The 19,393-nt window shown below is 41.7% G+C and overlaps 1 protein-coding gene across 1 annotated transcript; it reads right to left on the bottom strand.

Moving 5' to 3' along the window:
• LOC137593510 (myosin heavy chain, fast skeletal muscle-like) lies at positions 1 to 10,070 on the bottom strand. Its single transcript, XM_068312277.1, has 39 exons — positions 9,864 to 10,070; positions 9,643 to 9,786; positions 9,400 to 9,556; positions 9,279 to 9,306; positions 9,091 to 9,199; positions 8,897 to 8,989; positions 8,755 to 8,818; positions 8,583 to 8,681; positions 8,396 to 8,499; positions 8,145 to 8,283; positions 7,921 to 8,039; positions 7,667 to 7,816; positions 7,407 to 7,577; positions 7,022 to 7,322; positions 6,859 to 6,929; positions 6,699 to 6,786; positions 6,469 to 6,586; positions 6,270 to 6,393; positions 5,444 to 5,580; positions 5,106 to 5,361; positions 4,785 to 5,027; positions 4,525 to 4,701; positions 4,297 to 4,442; positions 4,116 to 4,206; positions 3,645 to 4,034; positions 3,408 to 3,534; positions 3,205 to 3,323; positions 2,926 to 3,122; positions 2,579 to 2,762; positions 2,305 to 2,470; positions 2,048 to 2,172; positions 1,642 to 1,950; positions 1,355 to 1,558; positions 1,128 to 1,253; positions 856 to 1,026; positions 619 to 723; positions 445 to 540; positions 220 to 351; positions 1 to 79 (listed from the first exon to the last, which is right to left on the bottom strand). The coding sequence occupies exons 1-39, from the start codon at positions 10,068 to 10,070 to the stop codon at positions 59 to 61; spliced, it is 5,808 nt and encodes a 1,935-aa protein (XP_068168378.1). The 3' UTR covers positions 1 to 58.
• Positions 10,071 to 19,393: the final 9,323 nt, after the last annotated feature.

The following is a 19,393-nucleotide window of genomic DNA, read 5'->3' as shown; positions in this document are numbered from 1 at the left end:
TATTTTTTCACCTTGAAATATATCATATTATATGATACAGACAGTGAAAATCCTTGCTCTACTCAGCTGCTTCTTTTCCCTGTAAAACAGAAACATGGCTTGTTGATCAGATTATTCTACATTCTACTGTACACCATATGATACCACTTCTGAGAATTATATTCTGACAGACAATACTGGACTTTTTTTTTGTTACTAACGTGACATATGATTTGTTACCTTGCCAGTGTCACGGCTCTTTGCTCTCAGTTTGTTGACCTGGGACTCTGCAATGTCAGCACGCTCTTCAGCCTCCTCCAGCTCATGCTGGATCTTCCTGCACTTGGACAGGTGAACATTGGCCTGTTCCTCCTGAAATACAGGACAAAAACACATTTCAGTGTTCAGAAAGACCTGATAGGTTTCTTAAAGTCTAAAAAAAATGAAGAGGTGTCTTGTCCTTACCGCTTCCTCAGCCTGCCTCTTGTAGGCCTTCACCTTGAGCTGCAGCTTGTCAACCAGATCTTGGAGCCTGTTAACATTTTTCTTGTCCTCCTCAGTCTATAAAAGGTCATTTTTGTTCAAGTTAAAATATCTGTAGCATGAATGTAAATTCTAATTATAAATGTCATTATATACCTGGTAAGTCAGCTCCTTCACCCTCCTCTCATATTTGCGGACACCCTTAACAGCATCTGCACCGCGTCTCTGTTCAGCTTCAATTTCTGCCTCTAGCTCACGCACCTACAGGAAACCAGAAAATATTTTTGATCCTTACAGATTTACTGTTTTACATAGGCTCAGATATCCAAACAGTTTTTTGTTAATAGGTTGTGGTCCTTGTTTTGGACCTCAACCAAAAATGGGTTGTCTTACTCTAGACTCAAGTTTCTGGAGCTGCTTCTTTCCACCCTTCATGGCCAGATTCTCAGCCTCATCCAGGCGGTGCTGCAGATCCTTCACTGCGACCTCCAGGTTCTTCTTCATCCTCTCCAGGTGAGCACTAGTGTCCTGCTCCTTCTTCAGCTCCTCAGCCATCATAGCAGCCTAGAGGAAGCATTGTAAGATTAAAATTTGAAAAGCAGAAAACAAAACAAAAAAAGTCCTTCACTTACACAACAATGTTTGAAAATAATAGTTAAACTTACATCGGTAATAGCTTTCTTGGCCTTGTCCTCGGCATTCCTTGCTTCCTGAACAGTGTCATCAACTTCACTCTGGATCTGGACCAAATCACCCTCAAGCTTCTTCTTGGTGTTCATGAGACTCGTATTCTAAAGTGTTAAAAGATTGAGTCATGTCAGTCATCTTATGGATTGTCAAATTTATATTAAAAAAGTGCTTTCAGATAATTGAATAATTGATAGTTGCTCACCTGGGAGTGCAGAAGTCCAACACGCTCACTGGCATCGACCAGCTCCTGCTCAGCGATTTTGCGGCTTCTCTCAGTTTGTTCCAGAGCAGCTCTAAGTTCCTCAATTTCAGCCACCATGAGACCGTTCCTGCGGTCCACCATGGCAGCTTGTTCCTTTAGGTCATCTTGGGCTCTGACAGCATCATCAAGGTGCAGTTGTGCATCCTGGTGAATAACATTAGCAGAATATAAATACAAAAAGTAGGTGAAATGATCCAAATCATAACAGCTACTCTGTTCTTCCATACCTTCAGCTGTGCCTGGACATTCCTCAGCTGCTTCTGGGACTCACTGGCCTGACGGTTGGCATGGCTCAACTGAATCTCCATCTCATTCAGGTCTCCCTCCATCTTCTTCTTGATTCTCAGGGCATCATTCCTGCTCCTGACCTCAGAATCCAGAGTGCTCTGCATGGAGTCAATCACTCTCTGGCTGTTTCTCTTGATCTGTTCCATCTCCTCATCTTTCTCTGCCAGCTTCCTGTCCACCTCACCCTTAATCTGGTTAAGCTCCAACTGGACACGCAGGATCTTAGATTCTTCATGCTCCAAAGTGCCCTGACAATATCAAAAAATAAAATTTATTTTTGTTGACAAATATTGGAGGGGGCATTTGTCGATTGCGATTCAGTAAATCTTCTGAGATTAAAGGTACCTCGGCCTCTTCAAGAGCTGTCTGAATCTCAGACTTCTCTGTCTCCACCTGCTTCTTGGATTTCTCCAGCTCATGGATGCTCTTACCAGTCTCACCAATTTGTTCAGTCAGATCTGAGATCTCCTCTGCAGAGAAAAGCATGTTTTTGAAATTGTTAAACTTAGTGTGGCTAACCCTTAAGTGAGTACCACATATACATGTGGTATTGTGTTGAAAAAGTGTCATTTTAGTTACATCATCATCTAATCAGAACTCACGTTGCAGGTTCTTGTTTTCACGCTTCATGGTCTCCAGCTGATCGAGAGCTTCCTCATAGGAGTTCTTCATTTTGAACAACTCAGTGCTGAGAGAACGAGCCTCCTTCTGAGCTCCCTCAAGCTCTGCCTGGCCCTCCTCATACTTCTGTTTCCACTCAGCCAAGACCTTAATGACAAGATTTATTCAACTCATTATAACCTTTTTTAATTTGAAGAAAAATACATCTGTTTTGCTTTGATTTAATAAATGTTCAGACAATGAAAACTTTGTTACTTTGTCAAAGTTCCTCTGCTTCTTGTCCAGGTTGGCAGCCAGTCCGTTAGCCCTTTCCACATCAATCATGAGGTCCTCCACTTCACTCTGAAGCCTTTGTTTGGTCTTCTCAAGAGATGCACACTTGGAATTCACTGCCTCGATTTGTTCCTCAGCCTCTTGAAGGCGCTGCGCCAGTTTTTTTCTGTTTCATTTTAAAGAGACATAGTTATGAATCTGGATGAACAGAAGGTGACTTAAAACTATGTTCTTCAGAACACTACATGACACATATGTAATTTTTAGTATTTGCATGAATTTGCTTTGATTGTATTATTTATTCAAGCAATTCTTTCAAAGTTACTCACTTGGCCTCCTCAAGCTCCTCAGTGCGCTGAATGGCATCAGTTTCATACTTAGTTCTCCACTGAGCAACCTCACTGTTGGCCTTGGACATTCCACGCTGCAGTTCAGCCTTGGCTTCCTGCTCTTCTTCAAACTGCTCCCTTAGCAGATCACAGTCATGGCGGGCTGATTGCAGTCCATGGGCGAGAGCATTCTTGGCCTTGTGTAAAAATAACGTTCAGTTTGTAAAATATCTAAATAAAGTGTATAAATTCATCAGTAAACGAACAGCCTGTACTGACCTTAACCTCCTCCTCAATCTGTCTCTTAAGCTCCTCAATCTGCTGTGTGAAGGCTTGCTTTCCTCTGGTCAGCTGGGAGACAAGCGCTTCTTTCTCCTCAATTTGACGACCAAACTCACCTTGCAAGAAAGAAGTCATAATTGGTTAAACTAATCTGTCTTGTTTCTCAGACAACAAATGATTAATTGGTAAGTCTTGGATACCATTTTCTGTAAGGAGACGGGCTTTCTGTGCACTCATGTCATTAATTTGACGAACATTTTCATCGTTCTTGGTCTTCAGTTCACTCAGTTGGTCCTCAAGAGTACGGCACATCTTCTCAAGATTTCCCTAAAAAGAGAAAGTATAACAGATTGGTCAGATCATTAAATATATTTGATAAAGTGCACTCTTCTATATATAAAGTTTGTTAGTAATACCCAACTTCGTTTTTCATGTACCTTTGCTTTGGCAACAGCTTCCATGTTGCTAGACAGGTCATCAATCTCCATCTTGTATTCACTCTTTTCCTTTTCAAGCTTCTGCTTAACACGCTGGAGGTTGTCAATCTGCTCTCCCAGCTCAGCAACGCTGTCAGCCTGCTTCTTGCGAAGAGCAGCAGCGGTGGCTTCATGCTGCAGTGTGGACTCTTCCAGGTCCCGACGGAGCTTCTGGAACTCCGCTTCACGCTTCTTGTTCATCTCAATCTGAGCAGCAGTAGCCCCACCAGCCTCCTCTAGCCTCTCACTGATCTCCTCCAGTTCTCTGGAGAGGTCAGCTCTCTGCTTCTCAACCTTGGCACGAGCAGCACGCTCAGCCTCAATCTCTTCCTCCAGTTCCTCAATACGAGCCTGTTGATTGTGACTGTATTGTTATTCAACATAATTTATAATAGCTAACTTTTGCAGTAATCTTTCATGTGACATAATAACCTGAAGCTCCTTGATCTTCTTCTGAAGTTGAGCACCCAATGACTGCTCATCCTCAATCTTGCTGAGGAGCTGACTGGTTTCAAAGTCCTTCCTGTTAGACAGAAAGACAAAGTAGTTTATAGTACACAAACATTGCACAAGAAATATCAAAAGAAATTCTTAATAGAATTAGTAATGTTACTTTTTCAGTTTCTCATCGGACTGCTGCTTGTCATTCTCAAGATCCATGATGGATTCCTGGGCAAGTTTCAAATCACCCTCAAGCTTCCTCTTGGCTCTCTCAAGGTCCATACGCAGCTTCTTTTCTTGCTCCAGAGAACCCTCAAGCTGAACATGATGAAAATTTGTGTTTAATGTCATGTTCAAAAACAGTCCTACTTTGCTGCTCAACGTGAGTTCATAAACTTACATCATCCACTTGCTGCTCAAGTTTGGTCTTGGCCTTGGTCAGAGTGTTGACTTTATCTTCCTCAGCCTGCAGGTCATCAAGAGTCTGCTGGTGAGCCTCCTGAAGGGCTTTCTTTTCCTTGGTCAGCTTAGCAATGCTCTCATCCTGAGAGGCCATCTCCTCTGTCAGGTTCTTCACCTACGTTTGACAGAAATTTGCAGTTATTTCATGATACCACATTAATATATCCTCGTCATATTGATAAACTCATAGTTTCAAACCTTGTTTTCAGTAGCATGTTTCTCTTTCTCCACTTTAGCCAAGGTAAGTTCCAGGTCATCAATGTCCTTCTTGAGCTCAGAGCATTCATCTTCTAGCTTTCTCTTTTTAGCAGTCAGCTCAGCATTGATTTCCTCTTCATCCTCCAGTCTCTCAGTTGTCTCCTTGAGTTTAGCTTCCAGCTGAATCTTGCTCTTGATAAGTCCTTCACACCTTTCCTCAGCATCTGACAGATTCTCTGATTCCTAATTGGTTTCATGAGACCAGATGTCAGCACATCATCATTGTAAATGAGGAAGCACTCCGGTCTGCTTTGTACTTACAGATGCCACTTGGAGCTGCAGATCATTCTTCTCTTGCAGAAGGGACACCATCTTCTCTTCCAGTTCCTTCTTCTTGGCCAGGGCAGTAGCCAAGTCTGTTTGCATCTTCTCATAGTTCTCTTTCATCTGCTGCAGTTCCTTCTCAGTTTCAGCACTTTTCAGCAGAGGCTTGATCTTGTAGTACACCTTCATCCATGGCCAGTGTTTCACATTCATGAATGATCGCACATTGTACTGGATGGTGTAGATAGCATCCCTGCAAATAAGAAGTTGCTGTTATAGAAAAAACACTTTTTATAATATCAGTGCAGTACACCAAAAGTTGTTTGTTTTCATACCTCCTCTCCATCATCTGTACAAACTCCCTTCTCATTAGGAAACCACGACAGGCAGCCTGAGTCATGGTGACCAGAGATGCTAGCTTTTCATCTCTCATCTCTTCAAGGGTACCCAGGAGACCAGCCTTGAAGAACACCTGATCAAAGAAAAAAGAAATTACTGCATGTCTGCATTCCATACTGAAATTGACAGTAAATGAAACCATACTGACAGACCCATTGAACGTGTACTGTCAGTTAAATCCTAAATGTTCTTAGTCATTCTAACAATTTACCTACGGGGATTAGTAAAGTATAATTAATTTGAAAGGTATATATTGCTGTGCATGTTCACTGTTTATGTCACTGTTATGAGCTATGTTACTGTTTTTGTTAAATTTTTTATTTATTTATTTATTTATCAACAAATAACAAATAGACAAATATACAACACAGCAATAACAAAGTTATAGTGAATGCCTAAAGGCAGCTCTGCATTTTGTGAGAAAACCTAATCCCGCATTTGGGTGCATTGCCAAAAACAGAATTTTTTTTTTGTGGATATGTTTAAAGAGGCAGTTAAAATCAATATATATACTGTACATTCATAATTTTGTTGTGTGTATGGACAAGATGCTTTCATTTATTTGCAATCATCAATTAGATTGCGACATTTTTGTAAATTATCGATAAAAATTCATGTGCTGAGAATATGTAAATTAAAGTATAGTCAAAGACAACTTTGAAGTTCTAACAATGGCCACATACTGTAATTTTTCTGGACTTTTTACCTTTTTTCATTACAACCAATTAAAAATAAAATTAAAAGGAACAAAGGAAAGTTTACCTTGGTGTGTCCAAATCGGTACTGGTCATGATCAACATCAATTGACCCAAGCAACTTCTCTGAAGCTTTCTTGTTGTCAATGAACTGACCCTCAGGAATGACACTGGCATTCAGGACCTTGTATCTTTATTGACAATGTGAATGGTCAGTATAAGAATTTAAAGTTTGCATTGAAATATACTATTATCTATATTTATACCTTTGCTTGAAGTCACCGTAGAGGATTCTGCTTGGGAAACCCTTTCTGCAGATTCTGATACCCTCCAGCACACCGTTACATCTGAGCTGGTGGATAACCAGGAAATTCTCCATCAGACCTGTGAGGAAATAAGTTTTTTCACTTCACTGAATACTTCATCTCTTTGGTGAGGCAGAGAAAGTAAACTGTAGCAACAAATTAAAACACACTGGTCTGTATTTTATATGTACCTGGAGTCTTTGACTCATTGGGAATCAAACAGCGCACAAAGTGAGGATGGGTGCTCCTCAAGTTTGTCATCAGCTTGCCCAAGTTCTCCTGTAGATCCAAAAATAAAACATTTACTATGAAGTATAATACTGTATAATTATTGTATATCCTGAAACATACCCTGAACTGTGAAGACACAGTCTGCATAGAACCACCCTTCTTCTTTCCTCCCTTCTTGCCACCACCGGTCTCTGTTAACAATTAGTAGGCCTACTTTGTTAAAAGTTAATTATGCATATAATTATCCTGAACACATATGAGGTTGTTGTAGCTAATATCTTACCCTCAACAACAGGGGGATACAGGTAAGCCAGCAGTTTGACTGAGGATTTCTGGTACAGCTGCAACACAGACTCATTCAGTGGATCCTTGTTCTTGTCAAGCCAGCCAGCAATGTTGTAGTCCACAGTACCAGCGTAGTGCACCAGCGAGAAGTGGGCCTCAACCTTCCCTTTGGCTGGCTTTGGTTTCTCAAATGCTCTGTTTTTGCCAAGATGCTGGTCATACAGTTTGTTCTTGAAGGATGTGTCTGTGGCCTTGGGGAACATGCACTCCTCTTCAAGGATGGAGAAAATACCCATGGGCTTGTGGGTGAAACATACACAAAATTATTTCACTGTTATTCATTAATGAAATTAAGAAGTGCAAATATTTGATTATGTGATTACCTTTTCAATCAGCTCAATGCAGGCAGCCAAGTCCATACCAAAGTCAATGAACTCCCAGATAATACCCTCCTTCTTGTACTCCTCTTGCTCCAGAACGAACATGTGGTGGTTGAAGAACTGTTGCAGTTTCTCATTGGTGAAGTTGATGCACAACTGCTCCATGCTGTTGTACTGTGAGGGGATAAACATTCAGAATGACATCTAGATGGTGACAAAAACAATAAAGTATTGAATGGTTAGTTGTTTGAAACTAAACTTACATCAAAGATTTCAAAACCAGCAATATCCAGGACACCAATGAAGAACTGTCTGGGCTGCTTTGTGTCCAACATCTGGTTGATGCGAATGACCATCCACAAGAACATCCTCTCATAGATAGACTTGGCCAAAGCAGTGACAGAGTTCAACACCTGAAAGCAAACGCCAGAGATATTTTTTCAATACTTTCCATTGCTTAATGTAGACAGATATGGAGTACAAAATCATCAACAAAATACCAGTATATCTTGGTTACCTGAGGTACAGTCTGTCCCTTGGTGACAAACTCATTTCCGACCTTCACTCTGGGATAGCACAGAGCCTTCAGCATGTCAGCAGAGTTCAGGCCCAGCAAGTAAGCAACCTTGTCAGCGTCTAAAAATATGTAATGATACCGTGAATACCGTTATTATTCATTGTCAGTCTGATGAAGAGCTGTTGTTGCCCTGTAGCTGTTCATTTTTGACATAAAGTGCTCACCCTCTGTGCCATCAGGCTCAGCCTGCTCCTCACGCTGCTTCTGCTTGAACTTCATGTTGCCATGGTGAAGCACAGCACCAGTCATCTTGTAGATGCTGAGCTTCTCTTCATTACTGAAGCCCAGAATGTCAATAGCATTCTGTTTTCAAAAGAGGTGTCCAGAGAAATACAATGACTTTAGACAATTCATTTAAATGTGTTTTATATAATATGTAATACTCATAACATGTTTTTAATTGAAGATCACTGACATCAGTGGCTTCCAGCTCTACTTTGTCATCAATGCTGGCTACGGTGATCTGACCCATGCTGCACATTGGGAAGTCGTAGGGGTTGGTTGTGATGAGGGACATTTCTGGAGAATTTTAATAACAGGATTGTTTTACACAGTATCACAACTTTAAACAGGTTCATATTATGTGAAATATAAATGTATACCAATCAGCTCGGGTTTGTGGTTGGTCATCATCTGATAGAAGATGTGGTAGCCTCTTTCATCAGGAAGCTGGAATGTCACTCTTGACTTCTCCAGCAGATCTGAAAATGTTTTGTATTGGTTACATCCTGGTCAGTTTTCTTTTCTATATATATGTTTAGAATCATTACTTACATGTCTCAATATCAGCACTAGACAGTTTGCCAGTTGTGCCAAAATGGATTCTGATGAATTTACCCTGTTCAGAATGAATCAATGTTATAATCCATCCCTATGGAAGTGTGCAACATCTCTGAAAAAAATCTTCCATACTTACGAAACGAGAAGAGTTGTCATTCCTCACAGTTTTGGCATTACCATAGGCCTCCAGCAGAGGGTTGGCTGCAATAATCTGATCCTCAAGTGAGCCCTGTTATCCAGGTTAAAAGGCATGGGAAACATCAGAAAATGACAGGATAAATAGTCCATTCGCTTGGAACACAGAATTGAAACCATCATGCAGTAAAATACTCCCACCTTTGAGGGATCCTGCTTCTTCTTCTCTCCACCAACTGAGATTGTGGCAAAGTACTGGATGACACGCTTGGTGTTCACAGTCTTTCCAGCACCAGATTCTCCACTAGGTGTAGACACAGACTGTAAGCAATTTGTCAAAATATGTGATTCCAACAGACATTGACAACAATAAAGTTACTTACGTGATCAAGACAGATTGGTTCTCCCTATCTGTTAAATTCAAAAGAAAGGAATCAACTATGTTTACCTGCAGCAGAAAATCCACATCGTTCCCAACTCTTCGTTGTTATGATATTGACTTACCAGTAAGCATGTACTGATAAGCATTGTCAGAAACAGAGAAGATGTGGGGTGGGGCCTCCATACGCTTCTTGCCTCTGTAGGCGGATACAACTTCAGCATCGTATACTGGGAGCCACTTGTAGGGATTCACGGTGGCACAGAACAGCCCAGAGTAGGTCTGAACATCATCACAGAGATTCAACAGATTACTATTTTTTCCATATGATATGTTAGTTTTAGTATATCTTTTTCAGCATGTCTTACGTAAATCATCCATGCTGCATAACGCTCTTTGAGGTTATAAAGCACAGAGGCTTCATTGAGATGGGTCATCATGGCCATGTCCTCAATTTTGTCAAACTTGGGAGGGTTCATTGGAGTGACGTCATCCTCTTTAACTGTCCTCTCCTGAAAAGAGAATATTTTTCACAATGAAAATGGATCACAGTGATTTCATATTTGATTCTGATTTCTCTGATCCCAACCTCTTGAGTGTCCAGGACTTTGACAGTGACTTTGCCACCATCTTTCTTGATGATTGTTCCCTTCAAGTACAGCTCCTTAGCATCAACCACATAGCAGGCAGACTTGGCATCAAAAGGTTTGTTCTGAGCCTCAATTCTCTCCTTCTCTGGTTTACGGAGGTAAATGGAAGCTTTGCCATAAATGGCCATCTCCGCGTCCGTACTCATGGTGGCAGTTTAGGTCTGTGTGAAGTCAATCAATAGGAATTTTAGAATACTGTCTGTTCGTTCCTCAATACATATTTAATGGTTTGCAATCATGGCATGTATTGCATACATTACATTCCTGAAAAAAATGTTTTGCGTCATTGAATGTGACTTCACCTCATGTAAAGTTTTTCACACATACGCACCAACGTTACAATCAACACTAAACATTTTATTAGTTTTGTTCAAATTTAGGGAAAGAAACCCAATTCAATATTAATCCATGTTCTACCTATGTTCAGTAATATTTTTAAATGTCTTTTGCTGGTCTGAGGGGCATGGCTTTCCAATTTTCTATGGCTATAACCCTGTAGTCTTTCCCAAGTGAAAGTGTTAGCCATTGATTAGAAGGTCAGAGGTTTGAGCCCCAGTCCAACCAGTGTATATGGCAATATTTGCACAAGATGCTTAGTTCCTAATTGCTCCCTGGGCACCTTAAGCATTATCCACTGCTTCTCAGCAATGAGTAGGAGAAGTTTCCCCCCCAGAGCATCAGTAGAGTACTAGGAACTATTTCTGAGACATTCTGTCTCCTTTCTGTTGGCATCTTTGAGTCTTACTCATGCATGAATGTTATTGCTCTTATTAGCATTATTGTTATTACTTCTGTTCATCCATCCATCCGTCCATCCATCCACTCATCCATCCATTCATCCACTCATTCATTCATTCATTCATTCATTCATTCATTCATTCATTCATTCATTCATTCGTCTTGAATACAAGACAATCGCAATAATAATAATAATTATTTTTTACTATTATTATTATTATTATTATTTATGTTATAATGAGTAGTAGTGGTATGATCAGAGAGCTTATATTGAAAACTGACAAGCTTTCACATTCACACCTGTGGGAGGAATAACCACCACTATGCTGCCCACTAACCAAACATTTGGATATAGTAATCAGCTGCACGTACCTTACTCCTCCTTGTAGAAATAATGTTATATTCCCCAATCCTGTTAAAGACAAAATTTCGGTCATTGCAGGAACAAAATATTAATTGCAAAAGAAGTAAGTTTACACATTTCATGTTGCAATGTTACAAAGAAAATGTACAATTCATCTTGTTTCAGGATAACATGCTGATTAATGATTTTTTTAAATTTATTATTATAACAGTAGAATTCTTAAACTATTTTCTAAAATGTGGAAAACATTCAGTGATACAGTGCAGTGCATGACCTCACCACAAGCAGGAACTTCACTGGTCCTCTACCACACACTCTGAAACTCCACTTGGGCTCCTTATATTCAGTCTGGTTTGCTTACATGGCAAAGTGCAAAGTGGGCTAACACACCGAATATGGTTGCTGTGACAGCTATGTCTTCAAGCATTCCAAATATTTAGCTGGCACTAAATTTGGGAAAATCTTCACTTGACGCACTGTGAGCAGCTTTTCTGTTGAAATATTGGGAGAGAAACATTCATCTGTGACCATTTGTAAGGGATAAAATTCTGTTTTTACAAAAATAAAAAAGATTAAACACTTTTTATGTAATCCAATAGTAAGAGAATTATCTTTCACGTGATAAAGGCTAACATGAGTTAAATGGTTGCAGATTTTTTTTTATTGTTTAACAATATCCTCTCAGTCCCTTGCTCAATTTCATCAGAATAACAGCGTCAAAAGACAGATGTTTGTTTGTGTGTGTGTGTGTGTGTGTGTGTGTGTGTGTGTGTGTGTGTGTGTGTGTGTGTGTGTGTGTGTGTGTGTGTGTGTGTGTGTGTGTGTGCGATTATATATTATCATCTATGTCACCATCAAGTGAGCAAACATTTGACACAAGTTCTTTGTCTTTACCCAAAAGCACCTTATTTTTAAACTTTGACATGATTCCATGGGACTATCACTCTGTCCTTGAACACAAATCAAAATTCCATGACGTCTACTCTGTAAAGTCAGTTGGATTTAGTGGTCAGTGTGAGCCAGCTGTCTGCTAACTTGGGTGCCCTGAGAAACACATGTTATCAGTCTGTGAGCCACATGTGTTAGAGGCCCTGTGTTGTAATCCATCTGGTAATTTGAGTGCTTTAAAAATCTGCAGTGTGTAGGTGAAAGTAGTGTCCCAGTCTGGATTGGTTGGCGACAGATAATTTAATCATGTATGTTTTGACCAAAAGTTGCCTTTAACTTAGGAGAATTCACTATCGATGTGCACACTCGTTTCACAGCATCCATAAGCTGTTATTTTATAAGCTATATTTAGATGTTAGATGTTTTTTACCTTTTTGGAAGCGCATTACAGTTAATTTTTTTCTTCATCCTGCCAAGTTTTAAAGCTAGGGAAAGCCCAATCCAATTTCATTGTATTTGCATATATGCCAACAAAGACAGCTGTTACTGCCTGAAGAATATTTGCTGTTTGCTGTGATTTGAATGTTAAAAAAAGTATTTTAAAACTGTTCCTCTGTTCTGTGAATTATTAAAATGCTCTAAAGCAACTTTTAAATTGTTATGTGTTCCCAGATGAACAGACAATCATAAATCACATTAGAGGTGCACAAATAATAAGGTAACATCACATCATGATCAAGGTACATCACACCTCACTCATTGAATATGATAGCTACTAAAAAAATTATCAGACAATACATTTCTGCCAGCTATGCTGCATTAAAAATCTTGTGGCTGTAGCCACTGCATTGAGGGGCACGATCATCATCCTCACCCTCATATTTGATAGTTTGTTTCATTTGAAGAGGAAAATGACTCCTGTAGTGCTTCTTGTGGGAAAGGCTTGGTTGTTTTCCTCAACGAAGATCATGTGATGCTGAAATGACAGTTTCCCCATCAGTGAAGTTGCAGATGATGGATGGGTCACAGAGAAGCCCTCCCAATCTGAAGTTTGCCTAACTTGGTCAGAGGTGTGGTTCATACTATTTATGTTATTGTACTTGAAAAAGAGAAAGACAAAACTAATTATTGGCTTATATCCTGACATTTTCCTATTAAGCTCACCAAGCAGGATGAGTGCTTTGGCAGAATCTAAACAAAAGTGGTCTTTTAAAGCCCATGCGTCACCAACAAAATCAGTGTCATCAATCTATGAATTTCAATAAATTTAGAAAATTCCCACCTTTAACTTGTGTCCTACTGGGAGGATGGGTATCCTCTCATTTTGTACAACAGAGTTCAAGAATTAGTTTAAAATTGCAAAGAATAATTTTGTGTGTGTCTGTTTACGCCAGCTCGATGTAATAAGATAGGTGTCGAGGTACTGAGAAGGAAGAGACGGGCTGTGGGGTCAGAGGTTGAGTGGTGTAGTGTGGCGGGGATGGGGGGGTTTGAGGCACAAGACAGTTGGTGAAGCTCCTGTCAGATGATTAGTTACTAAGGGAGATAGCATAGTACAGAAAGACTCTGACCCAGCATGGTAAGATCTATTTCTGTTTAAAAATGGAGCAGGAAAGGAGCTGAATCAGGGATGGAGAAGGAAGGGGCAGACGGAGTCTGTGATTTACCTTTTCAACCCATCAGTGAAATTATAAATGATCTTTAGAATTTGAGCATTGGTTTCTTCTGGAGCAAGACTGTGAACACAGGGATGGTCCAAACAGACTTTATATTGTCGAACATCAGTCACCGGTTTATTATCTGCTTTTCAGTCGGTGAATTCAGATCAGCTGGTCATCTCTAGAACCTCTCTGGAACCTCAGTCAGCCATATATCAGTCTTTCTTTCTTTTTTAAAATTTTTATTTTATTTTATATGCTTCAATGATCTCCAAGGGGAAATTAGTCATAGTCATAGTTTTATGTAGAGTACCTCCTTAACTCCCTTAAATCTAACGGTATGGGTCACAAGGCAGACCTTGCAGTCAGGACTCTGAAGTGCTGAAATGTTTCCCCCGAACTATCTGCAGAAACATCCTGATCTAAGCAGGAATTGATTAATTATACCTGGATCAAATAGACAGATTGCCGTTACTTCTCTCCCTCATCTTCCCTGTAACGACCCCTTTAGCTGTCTGCGCGTCTCTTCCTCTGTCCTCCGTTGGAAATGGACACGTGTTGACTAAATGTTCCTCTCCTCCGCATGCCAACATTCCTCCATTGAAATAACTCAATACCGTGTATTGAATTCAAAGGATCATTTGCAGTTCATGTTTATTACCTGTCTCCGCCCGTGACGTCGGTTTGGTGGCGATTAATTGAAGCGTCTACCAAAAAATGAAACCAAAACTAGTCTATTCCCTTGTTTTAGTTCAACCAACAACGCGGCGCAGGTGGATGTGTAACCCAGGGGTTATTTGGCCAGCCTTTTGTGCAGTGTTGACAGGTACACTGTCTCTTTAAGAATCACGACAGTAACGCTCTGCTTTACGGCTGTGGAACAGGTGATCAAAAAGCGGGAGAAAATAGTGGGTTCTCAATTGAGTTAGCAGTCACCTATAATGTCAACCCCACTACTTTGAGCCAGAGTGAAGCAAGTTACATATGTGGAAAGATGGACAGAAACAAGAGCCAGGTGACATTCACCCCTGCTCCTCGCCCCAAACCACAGCTTTCCTCTGACCTTATACCTGAGGCGACTAATGCCACCGCCCACACCTCAGGTCATGCACAGCCCCCAAAAGGTGACCCCTCCCTCACTATTCCTGTACCTGCAGATGTTCAACGTGTTGTGGTTGAACACATTGTAAAACACGACGCACACCCATATGCTCCAACTCCCAAAGAGCCATGCCCCTTTTCAGGCAACTTCCCAAAACCACCCTCTGAAGTCGACTACAATGTATGGAGGCTTCGTGCAAAACCAGTGCTGAGTGATAGTACTCTCTCTGAAGGGCAGCAGTGCCGTGCACTACTTGATAGTCTACACACCTGCTTTGAATGTGGCCCTTAGCATCGGCCCTCAAGCGCCCCCACATACCTACCTGCAGGAATTGGACAATGCTTATGGCGATGTCACAGGAGGGGAGGAGCTATACATCCAATTTTTGGAAACACACCAGAACAATGGCGAGAAAGCTTCTGATTATCTACGTCGTCTTCAGTCATTATTACAGTAGATCATAGAGAGAGACGGTGTGGTGAAACAAGATGCTCAGTCTCAGCTACTTAAACAGTTTCTTAGAGGCTGCTGGGATGATGGTTTGATAACCGCACCTTAAAGAAATGCTCAGTAACCCTTTCAGGTCAGCACCTACCTTCTCTGAGTTGCTCCTCAAAATCCGGACTCATGAGAAAGAGTCAGTTAAAGGATATACGGAGGAAGTGGCACATGGGAGTTACCCCGACAAAAGTTCATACCAAGACTCTGGTAACTATGGGTGAGTCTGATGTCGCCAGCAGTAATGTTTCACAGATCCCAGATGCTGCCATAAGAGAACAACTAGAAGAAAGAGTCAGACAGTTAGAAGCTGAGCTCAAGAAAAATTTGTCCTCTCCAAGTACGAAGCAACCCAGATATGTGAAAGATGGGCAGAATCCCTCGATTAAACCCAAGAACAGTAATACTACCCAGTTACTGCCTACAGAACAACGCCCAAAAGTCTGAAATTTCTGTTACAATTGTTGAGAGGACTCTCATATGCTGCCACAATGTACTAATCCACCTAATGCAGTTTTGGTGCAAAGGAAATTGTGCGAGAGACATAACAGCAGACGCGGCCAGCAACAAGTTGCCCCTCAGTCTAAGTTACATTTAAACAAGTAGGAGCTCCTGTTAAGGAACGAGCAGGAGCTCACAGCCCAACTAGTTCCTCCTGGTCTAAACACATTAGGTCCGAGCCCCCACAAGCACAGGCAGACATTGCTCAAATCCCTGCTGGCCTGGTTAGAGAACCCTGTGAGAGTGAAGGTTGGATAGATGGAGTCCATTGTCGCTGTGTGCTAGATTCTGGAGCACAGGTCACTATTATATCTCAATCTTTCTACTCTAAACATTTATCCCATAGACCGCTATACACCATAAGGAAAGTACTCGACATTGAGGGAGCAGCAGGACAACAGGTCCCCTATTTAGGGTACATTGAAGTGGAGCTTCAGTTTCCCCAACGTGCCTGTGGTACTGACAGATGTGTTTCAGCCCTAGTGTTAGTGGGCCCAGATCAGTCATACAATGAAAAAATCCCTCTCCTTGTTGGAACCAATGTTTTATGTCCCTTAGTAGTAGATTGCACAAAGAGAGGAGGAACACAGTTTCTTAAGACCACACCAATCCAGGCTGGCTGGGCGGTAGCATACTCACAATATTGCAAAACCATCAAACCCCAGACAGAAAATGCTTGTGTTCTTTGTGTGACACTCAGCAGCAAAACACCCGGGCGGTTAAAACAGGGTGAGACCGGGGTATTAAAGGGCATATGTCACACTCAGCCTAGAGGCGATCAGTTTCAAGCTCTTGTCAGTGGCTCAGAAGAGTTCTTCATTCCTGGAGGTTTGATAATCTATGATCAGATAGTGGATGTGAAACCTGAGTCTCATAACAAGTTTAAGATAGCTGTTAAAAACCTATCAGAGCATGACATCCTTTTGCACCCAAAAACTGTCATTGCAGAATGTTCTCCCGTTGACTGGGCCATACCAGTGGTGCACTCCATGCCTAAGGCCTCACCAGTTGTTGAAACCCTACAGGCACACACTCTCTTGGTCTCTCCCACCAAAGAGGCCTCACAGACTGTTGAGACCTTGGAGCTTGACTTTGGTGATAGTCCCATATCAACCCAGTTTAAAGAACACATACAGATGAGAGTGGATAATGAAGTGCCACATGCATTTTCTCGACATGAACTGGATGTTGGCGGCATATCTGGAGTCGCTCATTGTATTGAATTAGAGCCCCATGTCCCATTCAAAGAAAGAACACGCTGTGTATCACCAGCAGATTTCAATGATCTAAAAAGGCATTTGCAGGATCTTTTGGCAGTAGGCATTATTGAAGAATCTACCAATCCTTATGCCTCTCCAATAGTGCTCGTTCGAAAGAAAAATGGGGACCTGAGAATGGTTGTTGACTATCGAAGACTGAACAACCTCACTAAAAAGGATGCAATTCCTTTACCTCGTATTGAGGAGACATTCACATTGCTGTCAGGTTCAAAATGGTTCACCTTAAAAGTGGGTATTATCAGCTGGAGGTAGAACCATCTGATCGCTCTAAAACAGCATTCACGACCCCTTTTGGTACGTGGCAGTTCCGGAGAATGCCCCAGGGCCTGACCAATTCACCTGCAACTTTCCAAAGAACAATGGAGAAAGTAATGGATGGACTAAATCTTCATGAAGTGGTTGCTTTCCTTGATGATCTAATAGTCTTTTCAGACTCGCTGGAGGAACACGAAAAAAGGCTGATGAAAGTATTGAAACGCCTCGCAGACTTCGGGTTGAAATTATCCCCAAGTAAATGCAAATTTTTCCAGACAAAAGTAAAATATCTCGGACATGTGATATCTGCTCAGGGTATTCAACCAGATCCTGATAAGGTGGCAGCCATCAGGGAGTGGCCTTGCCCTCAGACATTGCGAGATCATTTCTGGGTTTCACCGGATATTACCGGAGATTTGTCCGTGATTATTCCAAGATTGTCAGGCCCCTCAATGACCTCTTAAAAGGAGAGTTTGCTCCCAGACACAAAAGTCAGAGTCACTGGAAAAGAATCAAGTCCCCTCCTCTCACAGATGTGTGGAGTGGTAGCTGCCAGGAAGCATTTGAACTTATCATTGAAAAACTGACGTCAGCTCCAGTACTTGGCTTTGCAGACTGGCGATTGCCTTATGTGATACATACCGACGCCAGCACCACAGGGTTAGGCGCAGTTTTGTACCAGGTCCAAGAGGGTCAGCCTCGAGTAGTGGCTTACGCTAGCCGTGGACTCTCTAAAAGCGAGAAAAACTACCCTGCCCATAAGTTAGAGTTTCTTGCCCTTAAATGGGCAGTAAGTGAGAAATTTAATGACTACCTGTACGGATCAACTTTTAAGGTGTTGACTGATAACAACCCTCTAACCTATGTGCTTACAAGTGCCAAGCTGGATGCCACAAGCCACAGGTGGCTCGCTGCCCTATCAGTCTACAAGTTTGATGTCCACCATAAATCTGGCCAACTCAATGTGGTCGCAGATGGTTTGTCAAGACGTCCTCAGGAAGACCCACATGAGGAAGAAGAGTCATTGCAGTTGGACAAAAAGATATCCAGTCTCATCGGAAGTGCCAGTCTGTCTCCTGAGGAGTTCCATGTCTTTGGTGAAGAGGCAATGGGCACTCTGTGTATGTGTCATGGTGTCAAAGTCCTTGCAGTCTCAGATGAAAGTACAGAGTATGACTGTGAGATACCTGCCATTGAAACTCTCTTATGCAGTGAAAGTGCTGTCCCTGACAACCTGGATGAGCCACCCCAATGGCCAGGTCAGCCAACACTCCCAGGAATGTCTACATGTGATTGGCAGCAGTTACAGAGAGAGGATGAAAATTTGGCCCGTGTCAAAGAAATCTTAACCTATGGCATAGACAGTGACACCATAGACAAGCGGTTCGAACAGCCAGAGGTGGTGTTATTCCTCCGAGAGCGTTCAAAAATAGTCCTTGTGGATAACGTGCTATACCGCAAAATTTTCAATAAGAGAGGTGAAGCTTTCCTTCAACTGGTCATGCCCAGTTGTCTTAGAGAGCGAGCTTTCCAAGGTGTTCACGATGAGACAGGGCACATGGGTATCGAGAGGACCTTGGAACTAGCTAGAGCTAGATTTTTCTGGCCAAAGATGGCTCAGTATATTGAGGAAAAATGCAAAACCTGTGAGAGGTATTTGAGGAGAAAGTCCAGAGCACAACGGGCAGCCAAACTAGTCATTGATTTTCTGTCCTTCGAACCAGACTCCAGAGACACCTGAAACATACTGGTCATAACTGACCATTTCACAAAATATGCCCAAGCATACCCAACAAGAGATCAAACGGCCAAGACTGTTGCTATGGTGCTGTGGGAAAATTTAATGTGTCATTATGGCTTTCCTAGCAGGATTCACAGTGATCAAGGTGCATGTTATGAGTCTGAACTGGTGACAGAGTTGTGTAAACTTTCTGGGGTTAAATCCCGTACAACGCCATAACACCTGAGAGGTAACCCTGTAGAAAGATTTAACAGGACTCTGCTAGACCTCTTGGGAACTCTGGAAGACAAGAAAAAGGATGAGTGGAGGAAGTATGTCCGGCCTTTAGTGCATACCTACAACTGTACCAAAAATGACTCAACTGGAGAAGCTCCGTTTCTTTTGATGTTTGGAAGAGAGCCTTGCCTTCCTATCGACCTCTGTTTTGGCATTAACCCTCAAGGC

This window comes from Antennarius striatus, chromosome 4 (genome assembly GCF_040054535.1).
Source record: "Antennarius striatus isolate MH-2024 chromosome 4, ASM4005453v1, whole genome shotgun sequence".
Taxonomy (NCBI): domain Eukaryota; kingdom Metazoa; phylum Chordata; class Actinopteri; order Lophiiformes; family Antennariidae; genus Antennarius; species Antennarius striatus.
This window is presented reverse-complemented; position numbering and strand designations above follow the sequence as displayed.

Coding starts and splice junctions, on each gene's coding strand:
- LOC137593510 (XM_068312277.1), bottom strand. CDS start 10,070: ATGAGTACGGACGCGGAGATGGCCATTTATGGCAAAGCTTCCATTTAC. Junction 6,394..6,468: donor TACGGTGACTTCAAGCAAAG/GTATAAATATAG, acceptor TTGTCAATAAAG/ATACAAGGTCCTGAATGCCA. Junction 1,951..2,047: donor CAGCTCTTGAAGAGGCCGAG/GTACCTTTAATC, acceptor TGATATTGTCAG/GGCACTTTGGAGCATGAAGA.